This window comes from Gobius niger, assembly GCF_951799975.1.
Source record: "Gobius niger genome assembly, chromosome: 20".
Taxonomy (NCBI): domain Eukaryota; kingdom Metazoa; phylum Chordata; class Actinopteri; order Gobiiformes; family Gobiidae; genus Gobius; species Gobius niger.
Window position 1 is genome coordinate 16,495,788 of NC_136871.1, and position 21,308 is coordinate 16,517,095.

Genomic DNA, 21,308 nt, shown 5'->3' on the forward strand with positions numbered 1-21,308 from the left:
CAATCCGAAACAGTGTTGGTGCTGGAGCTGCTTTATTTGACAGAGCTGCCACTGTGGATGATTTACGGCCTGGTATTAGCTCGCTGTAAACGCTCACACAGCGCAGAGAGAGGGATGGCAGCAGGCGTGTTAACCACAGCCACCATCCACTCAGTAATTACCATCCATTAGCATCGTAGTGCTCTGCAGCGCTAATTAAGCTTACACTTTGTGTGCAAATGTGGAGATTTGTTATTGTGTGTCACGGCCGGCCACATAACACGTGTATAGTTAGAAGTAGCAGTAAGTTACTGTTGACTCTCATGAAAACAGTGGAAGCAGCAGGATGTAGATGAGGGCATGGATCATCACACTGACTGCATCATGGCACCGCTTTGCTTTATAGACAATAATCGTGCAGTAATAGGATGGAAATTGCAAAGTACCTAAAAGAGTAAGAACATGGTCACCATGGTAATTACATGGACACATGGCATGTGCCTTTTTTCTGCAGTAAAATGAATGATTATAAACTCAACCACAATCAAAACCTGCAGCAACATCTCTTTAGATCCCTATTACCATGCTATTTCCACCCTATTACCATGTTTTTGTCCTAGAAGTGAAGTGCAATATTCAAGCATGGTGGTTCTTCCCATAATGGTTTATTGCTCAGTTTGTTCAATAATTTGTTTGGGCCCTTATGCAAAGACATTAATAATACAAAATAAAAGAGGATTAACACCAGATTTAAACTAATGAAAACAATATCCTCCATTGCAACCTGTGGATTTGCTTCATGGTCTTAAAACATCATGACCAATGCTGGACTGTGCAGCCTGGCCAGCCATACTCACTTCTATTCGAGAGAAAGCGGTCACCAGTTTTGAATAAACAGAGGGGAATAGTCTGGTGTGCCAGGCTGTGTGCTGTGTGCACCAAACACCACGCTACCACACCACGGGGTAATGTAGTTGTCTAGTTTCTTTACTGCTGACACCTAATAAATGATAGTGATACAGAGTCATGGATGATGTATTAAAGGGGGGGTATTATGCAAAATCGACTTTTTCAAGCTTTACATCATGTTATTAAGTCATTCCCTCATTAAAAACATGCCTGAAGTGTTGCCTTAGCACATTCACGTATTTTCGAGTAATCTGTAAAAACTCCGATGGCAGCCATTTTAGGGATAAAACGCCTGATTCCTTCAGGAAACGCCTCCGACCTCCAGGATACGCCTCCGACCTTTCGTCACCAGCCGCGTAACCAACCACTGCTCCTCAGCAGAACCCCCTCCCCGCAGTGTCTAGCCCTAAGATGTAAACAGAGTCATCATGGAGGATTAGCTTCATGTGTTGTGAACCGGAGCCACAGCAGACTTTTACAAAGACACACATCAGTGTTTGTTACCTAAACACCCAGGATTCAAACCGGTGACAAGAACGCTTATTTCAGTGTCTGGTTCTGCGCTGGGCCTTGATGATGCACAGAGCCTCCGGAGAAAGCTAATGCTAAGCTAAACCTCGAGTCATCACGTGAAAACGAGAAATATGCACACATAAAGTCAATAAAACCACCACACACATAAAGAACCAGTTAACAATGATCACACACGGTGCCAGGCTTGTTGATTGTGTAGTTTATTGCTCACATTTCATCTACAGTGAGTCGTAGCCGAGTGGTTTTCTCCCGGAGCTAACAAGCTAGCCGCGATAAGCTAACGGTAAAATTCACTGAATACAAGCAGCATATTATGCATTGAAAACGTCACTAAAACAGGCAACTGCTTGAAGCAGCCTTTATGATGATGACACACGGAGCCTGGCTTGTTGATTGTGTAGTTTACTGCTCACATTTCATCTACAGTGAGTTGTAGCCGAGTGGTTTCTCCCGGAGCTAAGGCACTATTAGCCGCGTCAAGCTAACAACCTTCACCTTCACAACATTCATTGAAAACAGGCAGCATATTATGCACAAATAACGTCAATAAAGCAGGCAACTACTTGAAGCAGCCTTTACGATGATCACACAATGAGCCTGGCTTTACACATTTGTGGTTTATTGCAGACTTTTCATCAACAATGAGTTGTAGTCGATTATAACAAGCTAACGGGTAACCTCGAAAAACCACTGTCCACCTGCACAGATAATGTCCGTCTTTGAATCGTATGGGCTCCTGCAGATCCTGGTGTCGTCCATGGGGGTATAGTTAGAGATCCATAGGGCATGGCAGATGCAAAGAGATAGCCTCCAAACAGCAGTTATTTTTCAGGCAAGAGCCCCTTCCAAGCGTCCGGTGTGGAAGGTTTGTCTCCAAATAATATCCTGTGTGGCCATTGTTCACAAAGTGATAAACAGTAGCTCCTTTCCAACAATAAAAAATAAAATGCACCAATCGTAGTTTCAATACAGTTGAGACAACGAGCGGAGTGTTGTGATGCCACAGACAGCGTGTGGAGGGGGCGTGTCGGAAAGGGTCAGAGGTTCTTAAAGAGACAGGGGCCTATTTCAAGTCATTTGCTAACGCCATTTTGAAAGAGCAATTTTATACAAGGCAGTTATTCTAATTTACTGCATTTACAGACCAACAGAAGGTTTCGTCATCATTGTAGTGTGCTATAGACTGGTGCTATGTGGCTGAAAAAAAGCATAATACCCCCTCTTTAAAGCTCTTTTGGATAAGGATAGTGCTTACTCTATGCATTTGAATGGGGTCCTCTGCACACTCAGTGCTGACGACCCTGAACCTCTGCTGGAGAAAATATACCTCATTCCTGTTCAGGACATGGCCTCGCTCTGTAGTCTATGTGATAATGTGATAACATGACGAAGCTTTCTGCAGGCCAGCCCACAGTACAACAGATGGAGAGCTTTCTTATGCAATCCAGCCTAGTCAAGCTGAAAATATGACTTTACCGTGACCGTAGAATGAAATAGAATCTAATCTGGGGAATGTAAAATATCCACAGTATTAGCGACAGAGAGCGACTTGTTTATAGGTTATAGAAGACGAGTTAAAAGGACATTTATGAGAAACCAGAGCATCATAATTCATGGTGCAAGATTCAGTCATTCATTGTAGTTCATCACTTTCACAATAAAACATTAAAACTCTAGACGAAGGGCTTTCGGAAAACACCAAAGGCCAACACTGTATTACAGTATACGACACACTTTTAATCTAGATCTGAAAATGAACAGGCTTTTACGTAGTTTGTTCAAGGCCACTTGATGTAACACCAGATTTGAAAGCCTGATAGTGCTGAGTTGTGCACTCACTGCAAATAATTTGTCTTGTGTGCAGCATGTATCATGAGCAGACCTGCATGAAACCTCATCATCTATTCTTCAGAGCTGTGAGTCTTGCATAAATGTTTTGGTGTCCTCATGCATATTTATTCCTAACATAAATATTAGTGTAGCCAGCCAAGCTACAGTCATTAATCCATTGAGTCAAACGCTCTAGCCTTGTTAGACAGCTGCATATTCAATAAATTTCACCATAGAGAAGCTTGATCCCTTTTTCATAGCGTAATTACATCTTAGTGATGTGTGTGTGACGGCCATGGAAATCACAAGAGAAGACTCCAAATTGTCCAGAAGTCTGAGGTTAAACAGGCTGAGGGGGCTGCTGAAAGGGCTCATATTATTACCAGAAGTGGGGAGCGAGACTTCCCTCTTAAGACCCCATTCTATAAATAGCCTGGCTGCTGTGACATCACCAGCACTACGCAAATACCCTCCACCTTTTCACTTCTGTTGAAGAAGCAAAAAAAAGTCCTTGTGAAGTCTTCTTTCAGCGGACCGAAGCATAATAATTGTAATTTTCTGGGCCATAGAGAATGAAAAACGCACACTGTACTATTTCTATCGTTCTACTGTTTTGTAAAAGCCGTGAATACATGCTTTATTGCTCAGCAAAGTGGGAGGTGACTCTTTTGTCATTGTAACAGCAAATAGGTTTCACACAAACTTCACATGAAAAGCCCTGAACTTAACCTTTTTCTTGTTGAAATAAATTGTTGTAAATGATGTTATAAAAGCAATTTGTTGAAAGAAATGTGGCCGCTGCATGCAGTCTGCATCGTATTGTTATGATTTGTCACAATTTGTCAATTTGTGACGAAAAGGAGTATAACTTTTTGTCCGATTTTTGTGCCAAAGTCAGACCATGGCAGTAAAAATAGCTTTATCAGATTTGGACAAAAATGGAAAATTTTAAAACAAGGTCCTCGGCCTTTCTAACAATGTCCTACAATGTTAACAAAATATACTTTATATTATATTTATATTGATATACTACACGATATATATCAACTACTAGAAAATTGTTGGTTACAAAACAATCTTTCCAATGCCTGAAAGACACACAGAGACTCATTCATCCTGTCCCCAGAGGTGAAACTATTGTATATGTTTGGTGGAAACATGATCATCCAGAAGAAACCTCCACACAGAAAGGCCCACACCGGGCCTGGGAATAGAACCCAGGACTTTCTTGCTGTTGGGAAATTTCACCACCAACATCCCAACAATATTCAGTATTTGATGCTCCAACTGCAACAAAAGCTGACTAATGGTTTATTGTGTTCTCTGTCAGCATAAATAACCTGAAACAAACTTATCAAAAAGTGAAACAATATAATATGATTACTTAACTTGAAAGCCCATAGCAGAAAGTAATTTAATCTTCACTACTTACAAATGCAGATGCTGTTGTGCCATGGCAGATCCTGATCCAGCGACTTCTGTGTCAGGTCTGAGGAATGGAAACAAGATTAAGGTTAGGAACCCTGTTAAATGTGGACTGCCTCTCGCTTCAGTGCCACATCTCATTCAAATTAGCACAAGCCGAACTGCATTTAACCAATCACTGTAATGGGTATGCATGGACTTATAGGCCTGAGTCTGTATGCAGGAAAGTCCATACAATCGGGTTTATACTGTACACTAAATACATCCTCGAGGACACTTTATTTGAATGGGCTACGAAGGAGATGTAAATTAATAAACAAATAAATTAATGAATTGGGAGGAGGCCCCAGAGAACACCTAGGACACACTGGAGGGACTATGTATCTAGCTGGCCTTGGAACGCTTCGGGATCCTCCCAGAAGAGCTGGAGGAAGAGTTCATCAAGATGGAAGTTTGGGCTTCATTCACTTTCTGCATTTATTACTTGGCAGTGCTGTAGTTTTTTTTTTTTTTCTGTTTTGCAGTTTGTTTCTGTTTTGCATGATCACTGTTTTTGTAACCATATTGTTTTCCTTCTTACTACAGTCAACTTTTGTCTTATCATGTACTTTAAAAAGCTGTCTGTGTGACAGTTATCTAAGAGATATGAATGTTCTTCACTTCAAAGGCAACAAAACACCACTCAGGTTAGACAAACAGTGTGTCACCTGTAAGACATTTATTCAGAGAGTAGCAATGGTGCCTGTGGAAAAGATGCCAATGCCAATGGAAATAACTTTGGACTTCATTTAGTCTATTATACAATTATGACATGTTGTTTTGATTCACAACTTTACTTCAAAAGAAAGAAACTGATCTACAGTAAAAACACACGTTATAGACCCTTTAACTGCTGACATCATCAGTGACATCATCTGGAGGCAGGAAGTGATCAAGATTTTCTTATTATATTTTATTGCTTTGTATTGTGTTGTTTTGACATGAGCTCTCTATTTTCAGATGTCTCGTCTTTGACGATTGTTGTAAATTGATTTTAATAAAAAAGAAATATATATATTTAAAAAATAAATAATATTAAACTAAAACTAGTGATGATAAGTGTAAAACTACAATTAAAAATGTGGTCTTGTTGTGGCTTAAGGTGCAAGACCAAGAGGAATGACATTTGAGATGATAAAATAAGGTTTATTTGATATTTCCAAAAACAATTTAACATTTGTTTATCGTTACTATGACAATGACTCCAATGGAAATAGATAGGAATCTAACTTCCTGCCTCCAGCTGAGCCCAGAATGTTTATGCAATGTTTATTCTGGTTTCAGACAGTGAGAATATTATATACTGTATGTAAACATCTGGTTCCCACTGTAAGAACAAATTTTAAGTTCTTGAAATGCTATTTCTAAAACCTTCAAGGAAACTCCACTGAATGACACCGCACACAGTGTACTAAACTCTCCAGCTCTAACCCTTTACTCCTTTCTGCTCCTTTTCTTTCAGTTTAAAAATGCCTGGTGGTCGATAGTAGGAAGCCAGTTTCAGAGAGACATAGTGACAGATCTACGCTCCAGCTGTATCTGACAGAGCAGCGCTACACTGTAACCGTGTGCCATCGGACCATGTCCACACTAATCAGAGACATCCAGCTGTGCCCAGCCATATGTTCACCTTAGCCCGTTCTCTCACCTGTGTCCAGTTTTGCTGTACAAGTCCCTAGGTAGCAGCTCATTGATTGATCAAGGAGTTGCTGGCACAGTCTCAGAAGAACATGGCCCTTTAGAGACAATCTTTTAGGTTCAGACCAATTTATAATGTCCACCCCATGCAAAACCACAAAGCCAGGGGTAAATAATGTCAAACTGTAAAACTTTGGTAAAACTGTCTTGATGTGTTTTTGTTGATCTACTGCATGTTAAATAGTGGTCTCTCTGAGCAAGATCCAGCCAAGATTTGAAAATATCAGAAAGCCTTGTTTTCTTCCATTTTAGTCCCTGCATGTTTATCAAACGGCCTGCGACAACAGATCATCCCTCACGTGCCGTGTCCTCCAAGCTAATTGTGGCTTGAACGCTAATGTAAACTGCAATGGATTACACCATGTACATAAGGACCTGGACCTCAGAGACATGTCAGGGGCTGGGCAGATACGAGCTCTGACACTAACCATTGCACAGACTTCTGCAGTGGTTGTCATGGCGATGGGTGAAAGCATGTTTTCACAGCTCCAGAATCTGACAATAGACCACATAGAGACCACAGTGAATCATGAACATGTGTTAGTCAAACCAAACAAACCTGATGCAAGATATGGACTCCAGAGATTTGTCACATTGATACATTTTCTCACATCCATTTCTGCATCATCTGATTTGTCAAAGCTCCTCCAAAGCTGCACAAAAGTAACCCTCCTGATTCTGGATATAGCTAATATTTTACATTCATGACCGACATATCCATGGCCAAACAGCTACAGAAAAATTTACTTTGCAGTGTTTGTGAAGACTCTTATACGCTTATACATTTAAAACAAAAATAATAATTGAAAATATTATAACGCTTGTGCTTCACAGCAAGAAGGCCCTTTTTGTGTGGCGTTTGTATGTTCTCCCTGTGTCTGTGTAGGTTTCCTCCGGGTCCTCCGGTTTCCCCTACCACTAAAAACATGTACAATAGATGAATCCTCCAGCCAGGTTATACTACCATCACAAGATGGTCACAATTGCTCCTCACAGGATGCCCCAATGACATCGAAGGATGGCTTAAATGCAGAGGACAAATTTCCCTACAGGGATAATAAGGTATACCTTACTTTAATATAGTTTTAATAATGACCTCCTGCAGGTTTACCTCCAGGTAAACTTCGCACTTCTACCAAAACAACAATCTTTATGGTGGTAAAAGGTGTCGTGCTATTATTACACACTTCTAATACCTGTTGCATGTCACAATCAAGAGCAGGTTTTGTTACCCTCCAAATTAATGTTTCTGCCATTCTGTGCTTTATGCAATCACATCATATTATGTTTCATTAATCCTAGTGACATCTCATTTACGCTATAATGAAGACCTCTGTTCTCCTGTCCAAGGAGAAGTGTGAGATTAATTTCAACCACTTGATTTTTTGTCATCTGAGAAATAGTCTGCTCACATTTTTAGGAATCAAGATCCGGGACACCCGAACAGCTATTTCGACAGTTAGCCTTTCAACAGGGGGCAGCACATTGTCACAACACTCACTATTGAGCAAAAGAGTATGAACATTGGTTTGTCTGTGGCCAGTTCTGACCAGTTCTATTGGGGACTGTGTGAAGCTCGAGTGATGGATGAAAGTACTCATGGTGGGGTGCCACTGTCAGTGAACACCTACACAGAGACCCAAAGTCAGTGAGGCCCTGCTCCAGGCCTGCTCCACAGTCTATTAAAGTCACTTTACAGTCAGACAATGCTGTAATGATGATTAAAATCCTTCTAATCGAAAAAGCAAATGGTGGCCATTATGCTGGCACTTAATTATCTCGTTGTAGCGTTTACGAAGTGTGACTGAAAGAGCAAAGCAATAACTTGGCTCTGACATGAAGGATGTGTCTCTGCGGGGGCCTCAGAACAGTTCCTCTGATTCTCACAGCAGGTTCTCACACAATGATATGGTCATGTTAAAGCAGCGTCAAAACCCAGTCACTAAACACACAGAAATAGGGCTGTGCACCTGTGCTTCATAGCAGCTTCTCACTTGAGTCACATTTGATATAAAAGTCAAAAACTTTTCAGGCTGTGACCCCCAAAATTACAATGCCTTCAATCCAAAACCGCCACATTAAAAACAAATTATCAATATCAAGCGGAAATAAATCCAAATATTATATCAAATACACCATAAATATAATTTTTTCTTATATCTGGAAATAATCTTGGGTCCCTCAGTTGGGTCCCTCAGTTGGATCCCTCGGTTTGCAAGGTACCCCCCCTCTTTGGGGGTCTTGAACCATTGGTCAGGCTTTCGATCGCTTCCCCCGACCACCACTTTTTTGCCATGCCCCTAACCTGACATTTCACCCCTGACATCACTGCTGCTGGAGCAGGTTATGGCCACAGGAGTTCCACTGAAAGTGCACAATTTTGTGTGCAAAAAGCCCATAGTGTAGAGTGGCGGTTGTTTGGGTGAGTTGGAAGTCGTCTCAACTATTTGCATAGTATGTCCTACTCTCTTTATGATGATTTATTATCTTAAATTTTTAAATGTACATTTTTATATGCAGCTATTGTTACATTGGACATTACACATGGACTTAGCATCGCTGTTAGCTGCAGGAAGTCTAATGGGGCAGGCTCCGGACGTTCCTTGCTCTCCAATGAAGCGTTTTTGCCCTCTTCATCATTCATATTATATGCCATTATTGAAAGCAGTACCAAGTAACTCATGCCTCTAGAGGCCATAAGCACCACTGCAGGTGTCGTAGCATGTTGCGGTTTTTTACTCATTGGTTGTCCATGAGAGTAAATACTACGCTTACAGAAGAGACAAAGGGAGAGAGGGATATTGTACATACAATTACACAATGGAGATATTTTTTTTTTCACTCAAACTTGGCTGTAAATACTGTTTAAGTGGCGCTAGCCCGCAGTTAGTTATGCCCGTTAGCCTGTTAGCTTCTTCTTCATGATTCCATTAGCATGTATTGGTGGCTCCGACCCATAGTCAGGAAAGCTGCAAGCATAGTTTTCTGGCCAGAGAAACCAGGGGGAGATGAAGGACCCCATTAACACTTGTATTACCCCCAGAAAGATAAGGATTTATTAAGGTAAAAAAGTTACTTAGCACTGCTTTAACATGCGCAATATCATCATTTTGTAATACATTTTGCAAGTATGAATAATATATATATATATATTAAAAAAAAAAACATATATATATATATATATATATATATATATATATATATATATATATATACTAGCTGAGACCCGGGCCTCGCTAGTCTCCACATTTGATATTCAGAGATTAAGAGTTATTACACAGAAATGTCCAGTATAGTCCCTATAACCCGTCAGTCAGAATAGCTGTAGACCCGCAGTAAGTAGACCAGTGGTTCCCAACCCATTCCTAAAACTATGGCCACTACAAATGTGTAAAATAATGAATGCTAAAAATAATTTCAAACAAACTGCAATTGGAGTGTTTGATGCACCTGTACTCCTTTCGTATATACTACAACGACAATATGTTCCATAAACTCAGGGAATAGAATTCAAGAGACAGTGGAACATGTAGGCCTATGGATTAATATTAGGGGTTCAGCTGTTACGGTTCGGTTGACGGTGCAGGAGACGTGGTTTGGTGCATCGCGGTGTAAGTGCAATCTAAAAAAGAATACGTTGTTGTTTATTAGACAGTATTTATATCCTTAGAATACAATAGGCAATGCTTTCAAAGCCGCTTTATAGAATGTAAAGGAGGGAAGGAAAAATAGAAAAGAAATGGTACAGCAGCAAAGTAAAAAAAAAAAAAATGTTAAAAAAAAACGCTACAGTGCAGGCCATGCGCTCGTTAAGTGGTAGTTTCACTTTCGCTTTCTGCACACGGAGGCTGAAGCTCTCGGAGCAGCGCGTTTCAATTGAAGCTCGTGTTTCTGCGTGTACTTTTTTTCGGAGACATAACTTTGGAGACCGAATATGGCCAGGATTGGATCTTACGCATTTGTGTGCGCTCTGACATGACGCAGCACTGGATCTATAATGAACCACAGCCTCGGTCACTGCAGGAGAGACGTAAACAAAGAGACGCAGATGTGTTTTGGAGGAGGTAACTGTACCTGCGCGGAGCGTCTACAGCTGCAGTTTAGCGGTGAGTGACGATGACACACATCGCCCTGTTTGGATGCGCGCACACAGGCACGGCAGTCAGATCTCGTGCACTCGCGTTGTTGTGACGGCGGGTTGTCCTCGGACAGCAGCACCGCGGTCCATATGGACCCGTGTCCAATGCCCGCGGCCGGTGGGACGGTCACGTGGTGGCCTCTGGCCAATGCCCGCGAGCGGAGGGACCGCCACGTGGGGGCCGGCCGCGGATTTTTGGGAAATGAACATGGCAAGTCTTATATAGCGCTTTTCCAGACGCTCGTCGGTGTACAATTGGTTGCAGTATTCATTCAGTCCACTGCGCACCTCAGCCCCCACCACCAACCACGCACACAGTCACTACTGTCGCCAGGCTTCCTGGTGTTCCCGAACGGTCTCCCATCCCAGTCCTAACCAGGCCCGTCCCTGCTTAGCTTCAAAGTCGGTATGGGAAATAAACATGGCGGCGCCCAGGCGTCGGCCATTGAAATAGCGTTTTCTATTATAGAGATATATATATATATATATATATATTCATCTATTATATGTTTGTCTCTGAATGAACCAGGCTGGTCATTTAGAGTGGGGTAATTGATGTATCTGTTGGATCAGTGAGGCAAATGTTTAATGGGTAAAATTAAAAATACTCTATTGTATTCTGTATTTTGCAATTTACACGTGTCCAACAGACATGAGCAAATTATTGTTATTTTTATATTTTATTATATTACATATTTATTTCAGTTTGAAAAACCTGTATAATACTAGCCTGGCACAAGCCAGACTGATCCTCCATGTTAAGCGATACATGGGGATACAGTATCTTGTGTCACAGTGTCTTTCTTCGCTTCATTCTGGCTTTTTACCGAGATAAATAAGACGAGGAGCTCCGCGTAACGTGAACAGATTCATCACTACACAGTGCAGCACAACAGTCGAAAAATAAAGCGGCCTGAAAGGACGGAGAGGACACGGAACCACACGGGCGGAGCATTTAAATTTAAATCATTTAAATAGTCTACTTTAAAAAATACCAACCATAAACTGCCCTATAGATTACCTAATCCATAATGATGAATAAATAGAAGATATGAGTGAAGTTGTCGAGCAATTTAATACTTTGTAAATATAGGACCCAATCTTGCTGAAAAAAATCATCTCAGAAGAAAATGCTGACAAAAACTCAATGTTGTTCTTCCTTGCTCCAGTCAATGAAAAATAAATATTAAATACTGTGTACAAGTTTAGCAATAAAAAATCAGTTGACTACAATGACTTTGACATGATCTTGATTAAAAATGTAATACATGAAATTGTAAAGCCCTTATACAATCTCTCCTTTCTAAAAGCAACATTTCCAACTAAAATGAAAACTGCAAAGGTAATTCCAATATTTAAGTCTGGCGATAAGCATGCATTTAATAACTACAGACCAATCTCATTGTTGTCGCAATTTTCAAAAATATTGGAAAAATTAATAAATTCATTGACAAATTCAGTCTATTACACGACAGTCAGTATGGCTTTAGAAATGGCAGATCTGCAACCCATGGCCATGCATTGATTGACTTGGTTGAAGAAGTCACTAATAGCATTGAGAATAGGGACTTTTCATCAGCAATTTTTATTGACTTACAAAAAGCCTTTGATACAATAGACCACAATATTTTACTTCAGAAATTGGAACGAAATGGTATATGAGGTATTTCCTTGCAGTGGTTTAAGTGAAAGGCATCAATTTGTTCAGATTGGTGAGTACAAATCTACTCTGAGACATATTTCATGCGGTGTACCTCAGGGTTCAACACTCAGTCCAAAGTTGGTCCAAATAATCTAAACAAATTAAATTTCACAATAAAGCCCATGGCTCGTGTTTACATTACGGCGAAACAGAGACAATGTCCGGAGGACATCTGAGAACAGGGACGATGATGGATCTAACGCTTTATTTGGATTATATGGATGTATGGACACGTACAGCAGCAGATGCGAGTGAGGCAGGGAGCTGGAGTCTGAGATTAAAGGCAAAGGTGAGATTAATGTGACTTTTTACACAAAAATGCACAGTTTACATTGCTTCTATGCATAGTATAGTAGTTACAGCATGAGCTCCCAAAGTTTTGTGTCTTATGAGTAGTTTGGGATATAATTCTAGGAGTTTGGGTCAGAAAAGTTGTTGTTTCGTCAGCGCCATGCCACGCCCCCTTTTAGTCGACTAATCGTTGGTCAGAGCATGTGTTTTTGGTTTTTGACCAAGAAAATCTTGGTCATTGACCTATTAATAATATTTTAAAATAATGCGTTATTGTGAAAGCCATACCAGCCATACCACCATGTTGAAAAACCCTTGGACAAGCCTTATAGTTTTCATCTGCACACTGTGCAATGTGATATTTGTGTGGAGCAATTGTGTAAATGGGAGATTAAAAGCATAATATTATCAGCGTGGCTGAGAGGAGGCGCCCAGCCCTGGCCTTGTGTTTGGATTTGGCCTGAACACAGATCCATTACTGCCGCAGCAGAAACAGGCTAAGCGTTTGCAGTCATGTTTGTGGAGATCAGTCAACAGATTATAAGGGCTTCAAATTGAATCACTATTGAACAATTCCCAAGGTCAACACCAAGAACAACTTTGTCTTGAGAGAACATAATCCAGTTTGGCCTTGACTCCCCTCTGGCCCTCACACACATGCTGAGAGGAGGAACTCATCATTGCCCCTGTAATATTCAGTCAAATAAAAGGCCATCTACATCCACCCTTTTGTAAGAGAAGTAGGAGCCTCGGAGGAGCGCATTTGACGAGGGCCTGATTTACCGAGTGTTTGCACACGTGCAAAATACTGTAAATACGCTTCAGTAGTGCAAACGGTACTACAGGTTTGCGTCACTAATTAAAGGAATAGGCCACCGTTTTTATATACTGAGATATGCTCTTACCTCACTTTAGCCAAGTTAATATATCCCCGTCTGGTCTTTGTCCGTGCGCTCTGCCAGGCACACGGAGCACATACGCAGCCTCTCTCACATGTCACATAGCTCCAAAAAAGCTCACGATAGAAGCTACCAAGCTCTTCCACGTGTTCCCTATTTAAATAAAGTTACGTGAAGTGTTTTCATGCGAAGTATATTTACACAGAAATGTAGCATGTCGATTTTATAAGCAAATAAAAAGGGGGACTATATTGTGAGGCGTAATGATACGAGGAGCAAAACGTCCGCGCAGTAACTCCTAAAGACTTCCCCCCCGCTCACTTCCGTCAATAACCTTTAGGAGTTACTGCGCGGACGTTTTACTCCTCGTATCATTACGCCTCACAATATAGTCCCCCTTTTTATCTGCTTATAAAATCGACACGTTACATTTCTGTGTAAATATACTTCGCATGAAAACACTTCACGTAACTTTATTTAAATAGGGAACACGTGGAAGACCCTGGTAGCTTCTATCGTGAGCTTTTTTGGAGCTATGTGACATGTGGGAGAGGCTGCGTATGTGCTCCGTTTGCCTGGCAGAGCGCACGGACAAAGACCAGACGGGGATATATTAACTTGGCTAAAGTGAGGTAAGAGCATATCTCAGTATATAAAAACGGTGGCCTATTCCTTTAAACAGTAATTCAGGTGCAACATGCTTTAAAATCACACGTGATCATTTTAAGTACTTGCAATTTGGCAGCTGGTAGTAAATCAGGCCCTCAGTGTTTCATATCGATTTGGATACAGTTGTTGGCCTTGCACTCTCCACAGAGTTACCCAGTTACTGTCTGTGAAACAGCAGCTCAAACCAGTGCGGCTCAGCTTTAACACAAATGCATTCATAATTCATCAACCCTCTTTCATAATGAGCATCGTAAATGAAGACGAGCCACAGAAACGTGAGCATGTCTCCACATGGGATGAGCCTTTACACACAAACCAAAAGAGGTCACACTCAGACACGTCAATATCAAAACAACTTATCTGAAAGTAGGCTAATGAAAGCAGCAGATTGTCACATTGTTCTACAGCTACTCTCTCTTTTTCAGCCTCTCACTGATAAATGTTAGAATGCAGACATGCAACAATCCATGAAGATCTTTAAAGCAGAACCATCAAGCACCTTAAAATGAGACTAAAATTATCCACTGAAGAGCACACAAAACCACTTCTTCCCAAGATGGGTCACAAGTGAGTGTCTGTCTGCTGAGATGCCATCTTTGGAACTGTAAGTGCTGTTCACTTTATAATGAGCCACACATAAGTTATATAACATAACAATTCTTTAAAAAAAAAACTTGTATACTGCATTATTCAGAGTATGCGAGTGTTTTGCATTCATTTCTTTTTTCTTTTGCTCATTCACAATAATGTCCATCACAAACGCAAAAGGAGCATCAGAGTAAAGTGAACATCAAGTCCGTGTATGCTCTCAATCATACAGGAGTTTTTGTTTTAAATTAAATGTTCTCACAGGCAGCCATGTGGACTATCAACGTTATCAACACCTGACACGGCTACAGTTCTAAAGCTGCCTCAAGCTGTGACGAAAATCCATGCTTTCCGGTCCCACATACATTACAGAGGAAAAGGAAATGTGAGATCACAGTTTTTAACATTTAGTGCATTTACTGCCATGTTATAACAGCACGCTCAAGGACAAGATCGCGAATACAAGCGGCCGAAATGAGTTTCCTTCGCAGGGTGGCTGGGCGCACCCTTCGAGATCGGGTGAGGAGCTCAGTTACCCGGGAGGAGTTCGGAGTAGAGTCGCTGCTCCTTCACGTCGAAAGGAGCCAGCTGAGGTGGCTCGGGCATCTGTTCCGGATGCCTCCTGGTCGCCTCCCGCAGGAGGTGTTCCAGGCATGTCCTAGTGGGACAAGGCCCCGTGGAAGACCCAGGACACGCTGGTGGGACTATGTCTCCGAGCTGGCCTGGTGTCGCCTCGGGGTCCCCCCAGAACAGCTGGAGGAGGTGTGTGTGGACCGGGAAGTTTGGGCATCTCTGCTGAGACTGCTGCCCCCGCGACCCGGCCCCGGATAAAGCGGAAGAAAATGGATGGCTGGCTGGATGGATGGATGGATGGATAGATAAAATAGCAACACAGTGCAGGCCATGCGCTCATTAAGTGACAAGTTTCAGTTTCGCTTTCTATACACACCAGCTAACGCACTCACAGCAGCGCATTTGATGTGAGGCTCATGTTTGGCCTGTTCCTGGACAACATTGCGCTTGGATCTTTTTGGAACAAATGACCAAGATTGGATTGGTCGTCTGCAGGGCCCGGAGAAACTTTTACAAAGAAAGATTCCATGTGTTTTTGGAGGATGTAACAATACAGGTGTGGAGAGTCTACAGCCTTCAGTTTAGCGGTAAGTGCATACACACATGACTGGCACCACGTAGCTTAAATATTAAGGAATATAGACTAAAACTTTCACCGTCACTTCCGTACAGTGCATTGCGTCAGATTTTTGCACCCCTAGTTACCATAGTTACCACAATGGAATTCTTACCTGCCCACCGCCTCAATTTTATAGGTTCTTTTAGAGTGTTGTGACATTACAGGAATGCAGCATCATCATTCTCAGCTGTGCTTCATTTCACTTTGAAGTCAGCATTAGTCAAACCTTTATTGAATTAAAGATGACAACAACTGCATTTTGATGTGCAGTTATCATTGGGTTGGTGGAATCTGTGCACGGCGCTAATGACTAAATCTTTTACACTGCGAGTAGAGAGACGGGGGCGGTGCAGGTTTCAGCTTAAACTTGTGATGTAAGCCAGTTCTGTGAAGGCATTTCAGAATGAAACAATGAGCAGACTTCACTTCCAAGGCCTACACTACAGCAGAAGTAGAACAGAAATATTTATGAGATAATAATGATGGGGACTATTGGACTGAAGGATGCAGAGGGCACAACGCACAGTGTTGGATGCTGAGGGACGAACTACAGTATTGTTTGGCTGTGACCTTCCCGTTTTCATTGTTCATAGTAATAATTTCACAGTCCAAAAGTTTGAATGCACCTCTACTGTTACTCCACAAAAGTCATCACGCATTTGAGCAGATTTACCGCCCTGCTCTTTGGAAATCATCTTTAATATTTTTGCTTTAGTAACAATGGCTACACTCTTTCGACGATCCCATAAAGTAGCCTCTAGTTTGAGCTTGAAGCAGCTTGTCTAGGAACATTAAGAGAATGACAACCAGCTCAACAGAATTATAATGTGTCAAACACTCAACTATACAGGATCCAGATGATAATGATAAAAGAAATATATAAATATTAATGATATCAAATTGCCACAGGCTTTTTATGAAGGCAAACCTGCAGACTAAAGAAAAGTCAAGATAACTATGACTTATAACTTATACGTTTTGACAATGATCTTTTGTGTTTTCACTATTACGCAACATGACAAAATGAATAACACTTGTGACAGGATTCATAAGGTACTTGTTCTCACGGCTAAATGGTAAATGGACTCATCTTAAATAGCATTTTTCTACTTTTATCAAGCCCAAAGCGCTGTACAGTAAGGAACCAGTCACCCATTCCCACTCTCATTCATACATCAATGTACGCAGACACTGGAGGCAAGTAGGGCAGAAGTGTCTTGCTCAAGGACACAACGACAGTGTGCATTTGCGGGAGCTGGGATCCGAACTCATGACCTTCCGATCACGAGACGACCCGCTCTACCAACTGCCCCACCCCGGTTAAACAACCCAGCAATCAGTACAAACTCTCACAGTACAAAAAAGCGAGGACATTATGCATATTTAATCTCGTGTCTCTTGACATGCGAGGCACATGAACCAAACACTGTGTCCATGGATAAGACTGTAAATAATTTAATTGCAAAGAAGAAAAACATTTCCACAAACTGATGCAAATGTACACATGAGCTTCTTCACACGTCACAGAGAAAATATTGGCTCACTTAGCCAACATGTGTCTGTTCAGAGCAGGTTGAGGGCATGAAACAGGCTGTTATTCTGAATAGATTGAATTCATCTTGTTGTGGATTTTGCTTACAGCGGAAAAAATAAGAACTCGGCCTCACTCCAGCTATGCAAAATATTATGAGTCGCGGGACGTCCTCAAATAGAGGCAATTATCAAACAGAACCATTCATTTAAAAAGCATGCATCTCCAAAATCTAATTCTGTGCTTTGCTGGGCCATATCAGCGAGAGATGAATTAGCCCCTATTTTTCATTCTGATCAAAAGAACAGCCCGACACCATCCGTGAACAGAAAGAGGATCATTTCAGCAGAAGAAGCCTGGGGACCAATGGAAACAGCTGGCTCTGGATAAAATGAACAAACAATAATGACCCCATAGCAAAAAAGCAACAAATCAACAAATTCTCATCTGATAGCCACAATAGACTGCACTTTTTGAAGCATGACACTCAAATAGTGCTTGGATTTCATGGATCTATTAGCATACAGTGTTGCATTAATTGTGACTTCCACATGTGTGTTTGTGAGAGCTGGTCATGTGCAGGAGTGGAGTGTGAGCAGTCCTCTCATGAGCTTATTACAGTGGCAGTAGATAATTGGAGCGTTGCCATGCAAGCACAGCCGCCCCCTTTGGCCTTTTATAGTGACAGAGCTGGGGTCAATACTCTCGTACACGCTCACACATGCTGCGAAGAGTAAACTATGCCATGTAGCAAATACATAAATGTTTGCTTCCGGCAGTGGTTCAAAAATGAATTGAATGACTGTAAGACAGACGTTATCAAAACATAGTAAAAGTCCCTTCTTTCTTTTTGCTGTACATCCAAGTGATTGAGTGTCAAGATAATGGATCAACCATATTATTGTTCTCTCTGTAACAGTTTATTCATATACTGTAGTAAACCTGTGAATAACGGAGGATTAACTTCACACTAAACACAATGACCAGAGTGATTCCTTTACATTGCGCTCTATAACATTGGATTGGCCACATTTATTGCAGCACATTAATACTGTATGTAAAGCTCAAGCAGCTGCTTAACACCAATTACAGGAATGTGAGCCCTTTAGTGAAAACATGGAGCACAACTGTTGTCTCTCGCTAATGCGAAATACCCATAGGTCTTGAGCTGGAAACAGAACATTATTTTAAGGTTGCCTCAGCTCAGCATCTCCTGAACAATCCTGCAGTTAGCCTCATTAATATTTCTCCCACAGCAGTTCGTTCTCACAACTCAGTATCTAAATGCTAATTCCTGACCGCAAATGTTCTTTCTTCCTTTTCCCTCAGAGGTCTATCCTCAAGTGCCAACAGCGCCTCCTTCATCCTGAGGGCTACATGGAACTAATGGGATGCACTGGCTGCCTCCAGTCATCCTCCAGCTGTCTCCATCCTCCTCACACACCAACAGATCTCTGCACTCACAGCCTCAGCAGCACAGGCAGCAGGACTAAATACATCTTTGTATTTGCACACAGAGAACGATTCACAGGGACCACAACCTTAGAGAACAGAGTGAAACTTTAAACTTCAAAATTGTATTCATTGTGTGAAGAATGAAAAGTTTAGTTTGGGACAAATCAACAGGATTCACTTCGGGTGAGATTTGAACAGAAAGCTCTCCGGCAGAAAACTTGTTGTGAAAAATGCAAGAGATTAAACAGGTCGGTGCTTTAAAAAAAAAAAAAAAAGTAATTAACCCCAGACAAATGAATCAAACAGGTCAGAGAGTCCTCTGACAAACTCAAAAACTGTACCCTGTGAGAACCGTTTCTGAGCGGAGAGGGAAAGGTCACACTGGTAGAGTCGTGTCATTTTAAATTGCACTTCTGAATACTGCTGTGAAAAGACAGAGTAAGTGGTTTGATTCACAGTGTGCTCCCGTGTGTTAAATGACTCCTGTGTCTTTCCTTCTCCATTCGTCTCAAGTGGGAAATAATTTTTGTTTTCTATCAGCTAATTTGCTATGAGCATATACATAAATATTATGGATTAATAATAGCAGGTCAACCATATATGAATAATGAATATGTGTGAACGACTGGAAGCTTCTGCCTACAAAAGTCCCCACTGAACTTCAGAGTGACAAAGCAAAAGAAGCTCTTGAAAGGATGATCTTGTTCTCATCACAAAGCACATAAAAAGATCATTCGTGTGAAGCGCAGCTCCCTATGGTTGAACCAGTGTGAAGGCACAATGTACGGTGGGTTAATGAGCACATCTACATTGAGCCTCAGGCTCCTTATCAGCAAGAGGGAGAAGCTTTTCTTCAGGTGATACTATTGCACTATATTCTGCAGCTTTTACCGTTATCTATTTGGTGGAGACAGTGTATGTACTGTAATGCCTCAATGCAAATATGAAGCAATCTATGCTGATAAAATGTAAGGCCTCACACTGTTCAGGATTTGAACCCTTTACTCAACATTGTGCCTTTTGGTGACAGGAATAATGAAGAATGTAGAATGCCAAACTAAATGTCAATAGTCAGACAAATATGACGCTGCATAGTCTCTGGATAATAGAGTACCTTGCTGTCTCTCGCGGGCTCGTGTCGTTGGAACAGTGGGGGGTAACATGTCGTTGACTAAAACATTTGTTTTCTATGTCTGATCCAGCCACTCCACTGACAGAGACAACAGGCTTTCTCTGGAACGCACTCATGTGAGAAGAAGGGATTTGTTGTAAAGCAGCTCTGTCCTGGTGACATCTAATGTGTCTGCTTGGAAATAGCCTTTCTTGTTTACAATAATTACACTAATGGGTCCAAATTAACATGCTAATGGTTTGCTGATGCTCAGACGCCACATGTCAAACTTAAATGAATATCACACATTGACACCATCGCCACTGCCTCAGCACCTGTTGCTTCTTACAGAACAGGTGTGCACTGAAGTTCAGGATCAGACAAATGAGCAGACAAAGTCTGAGGGTTGGTATTGAGCTGACTGTAGTAAATGACAGTATTTTCAAACTTCCCCCACTTTGTGACTCCTTGCACAGAATATATGTAGATTCAGGAACAGACTGGTGCCTGTCCCCATCTTGCATTTCCTCAGTAGAATAGATGTCAGCGTTAGCACCGAGCCCAAATGACAGCACCCCTCTGCCCTCCCTGCCATGGCTGAATCCAATATGCTGCGTTTCTCTTCCAAACAGAGTCCTGGAGGAGAGAAAGTGAACGAAAGAGCAGGATTACATTTCACTGCTGCCCACACAGATGCACTCTAATCTCAAATTACAGCCTGGTCCAGACAGCCAGAGAAATGAACGGGCCTGGATTGTCCATTCCTTCAGCCAAAAGAACCATTGCAATCATCCATCACTAACCTGGCAGAGGAGATGAAATATGCTGCTGGATATACATCTTCCATATTCGTGGTTTTGAGGTCCCTCAGATCACAGAAAGTGATATTTGGTCTTACTGTAACTATTAGCATAGTTCTAAAACAAGTTAAAGTGCTTTTATTAATATAAAACATAAGAGCCCTTCTGATTAACTTTTTTTTTTTTTTAAGAATTATATTTTGTTTCTCTTTAGTTTATCTTAATACTGCAACACTGAAAATACTGTTTTGATTCCCAAGAACTTCAATCTGCAGACACAGCGCTCCCTCCCTCCTCTGTCTCTGCCTCTGGCTCAGTGTTCAGGTTCGGCCTGGTCAAAGGGCAACAATAGTGCTGTCCCCGTTCAAAAGGTTCGCTTCGGCTGTAACTAATTCAGAAAGTGTCATTTTATTCTTGGCTGCACGCGTGCCCCTCAAAATGTCTGTGCACACCTCTGCCAGAGTCTGTAACTCTCGTGACCGATTCTGCCAGTGTGTTCCCATGAATATGTTATATGT

General features: G+C 41.5%; 1 protein-coding gene across 2 annotated transcripts in view; it reads right to left on the reverse strand.

Moving 5' to 3' along the window:
* Positions 1–21,308, reverse strand: part of iqsec1b (IQ motif and Sec7 domain ArfGEF 1b) — a 124,100-nt gene that overhangs the window by 54,312 nt on the left and 48,480 nt on the right. For both annotated transcript variants that reach the window (XM_079578685.1, XM_079578686.1), the window contains exon 3: positions 4,685–4,741. In XM_079578685.1, coding sequence (XP_079434811.1) covers positions 4,685–4,741 — 57 coding nt within the window. The remainder of the gene's footprint in view (positions 1–4,684; positions 4,742–21,308) is intronic.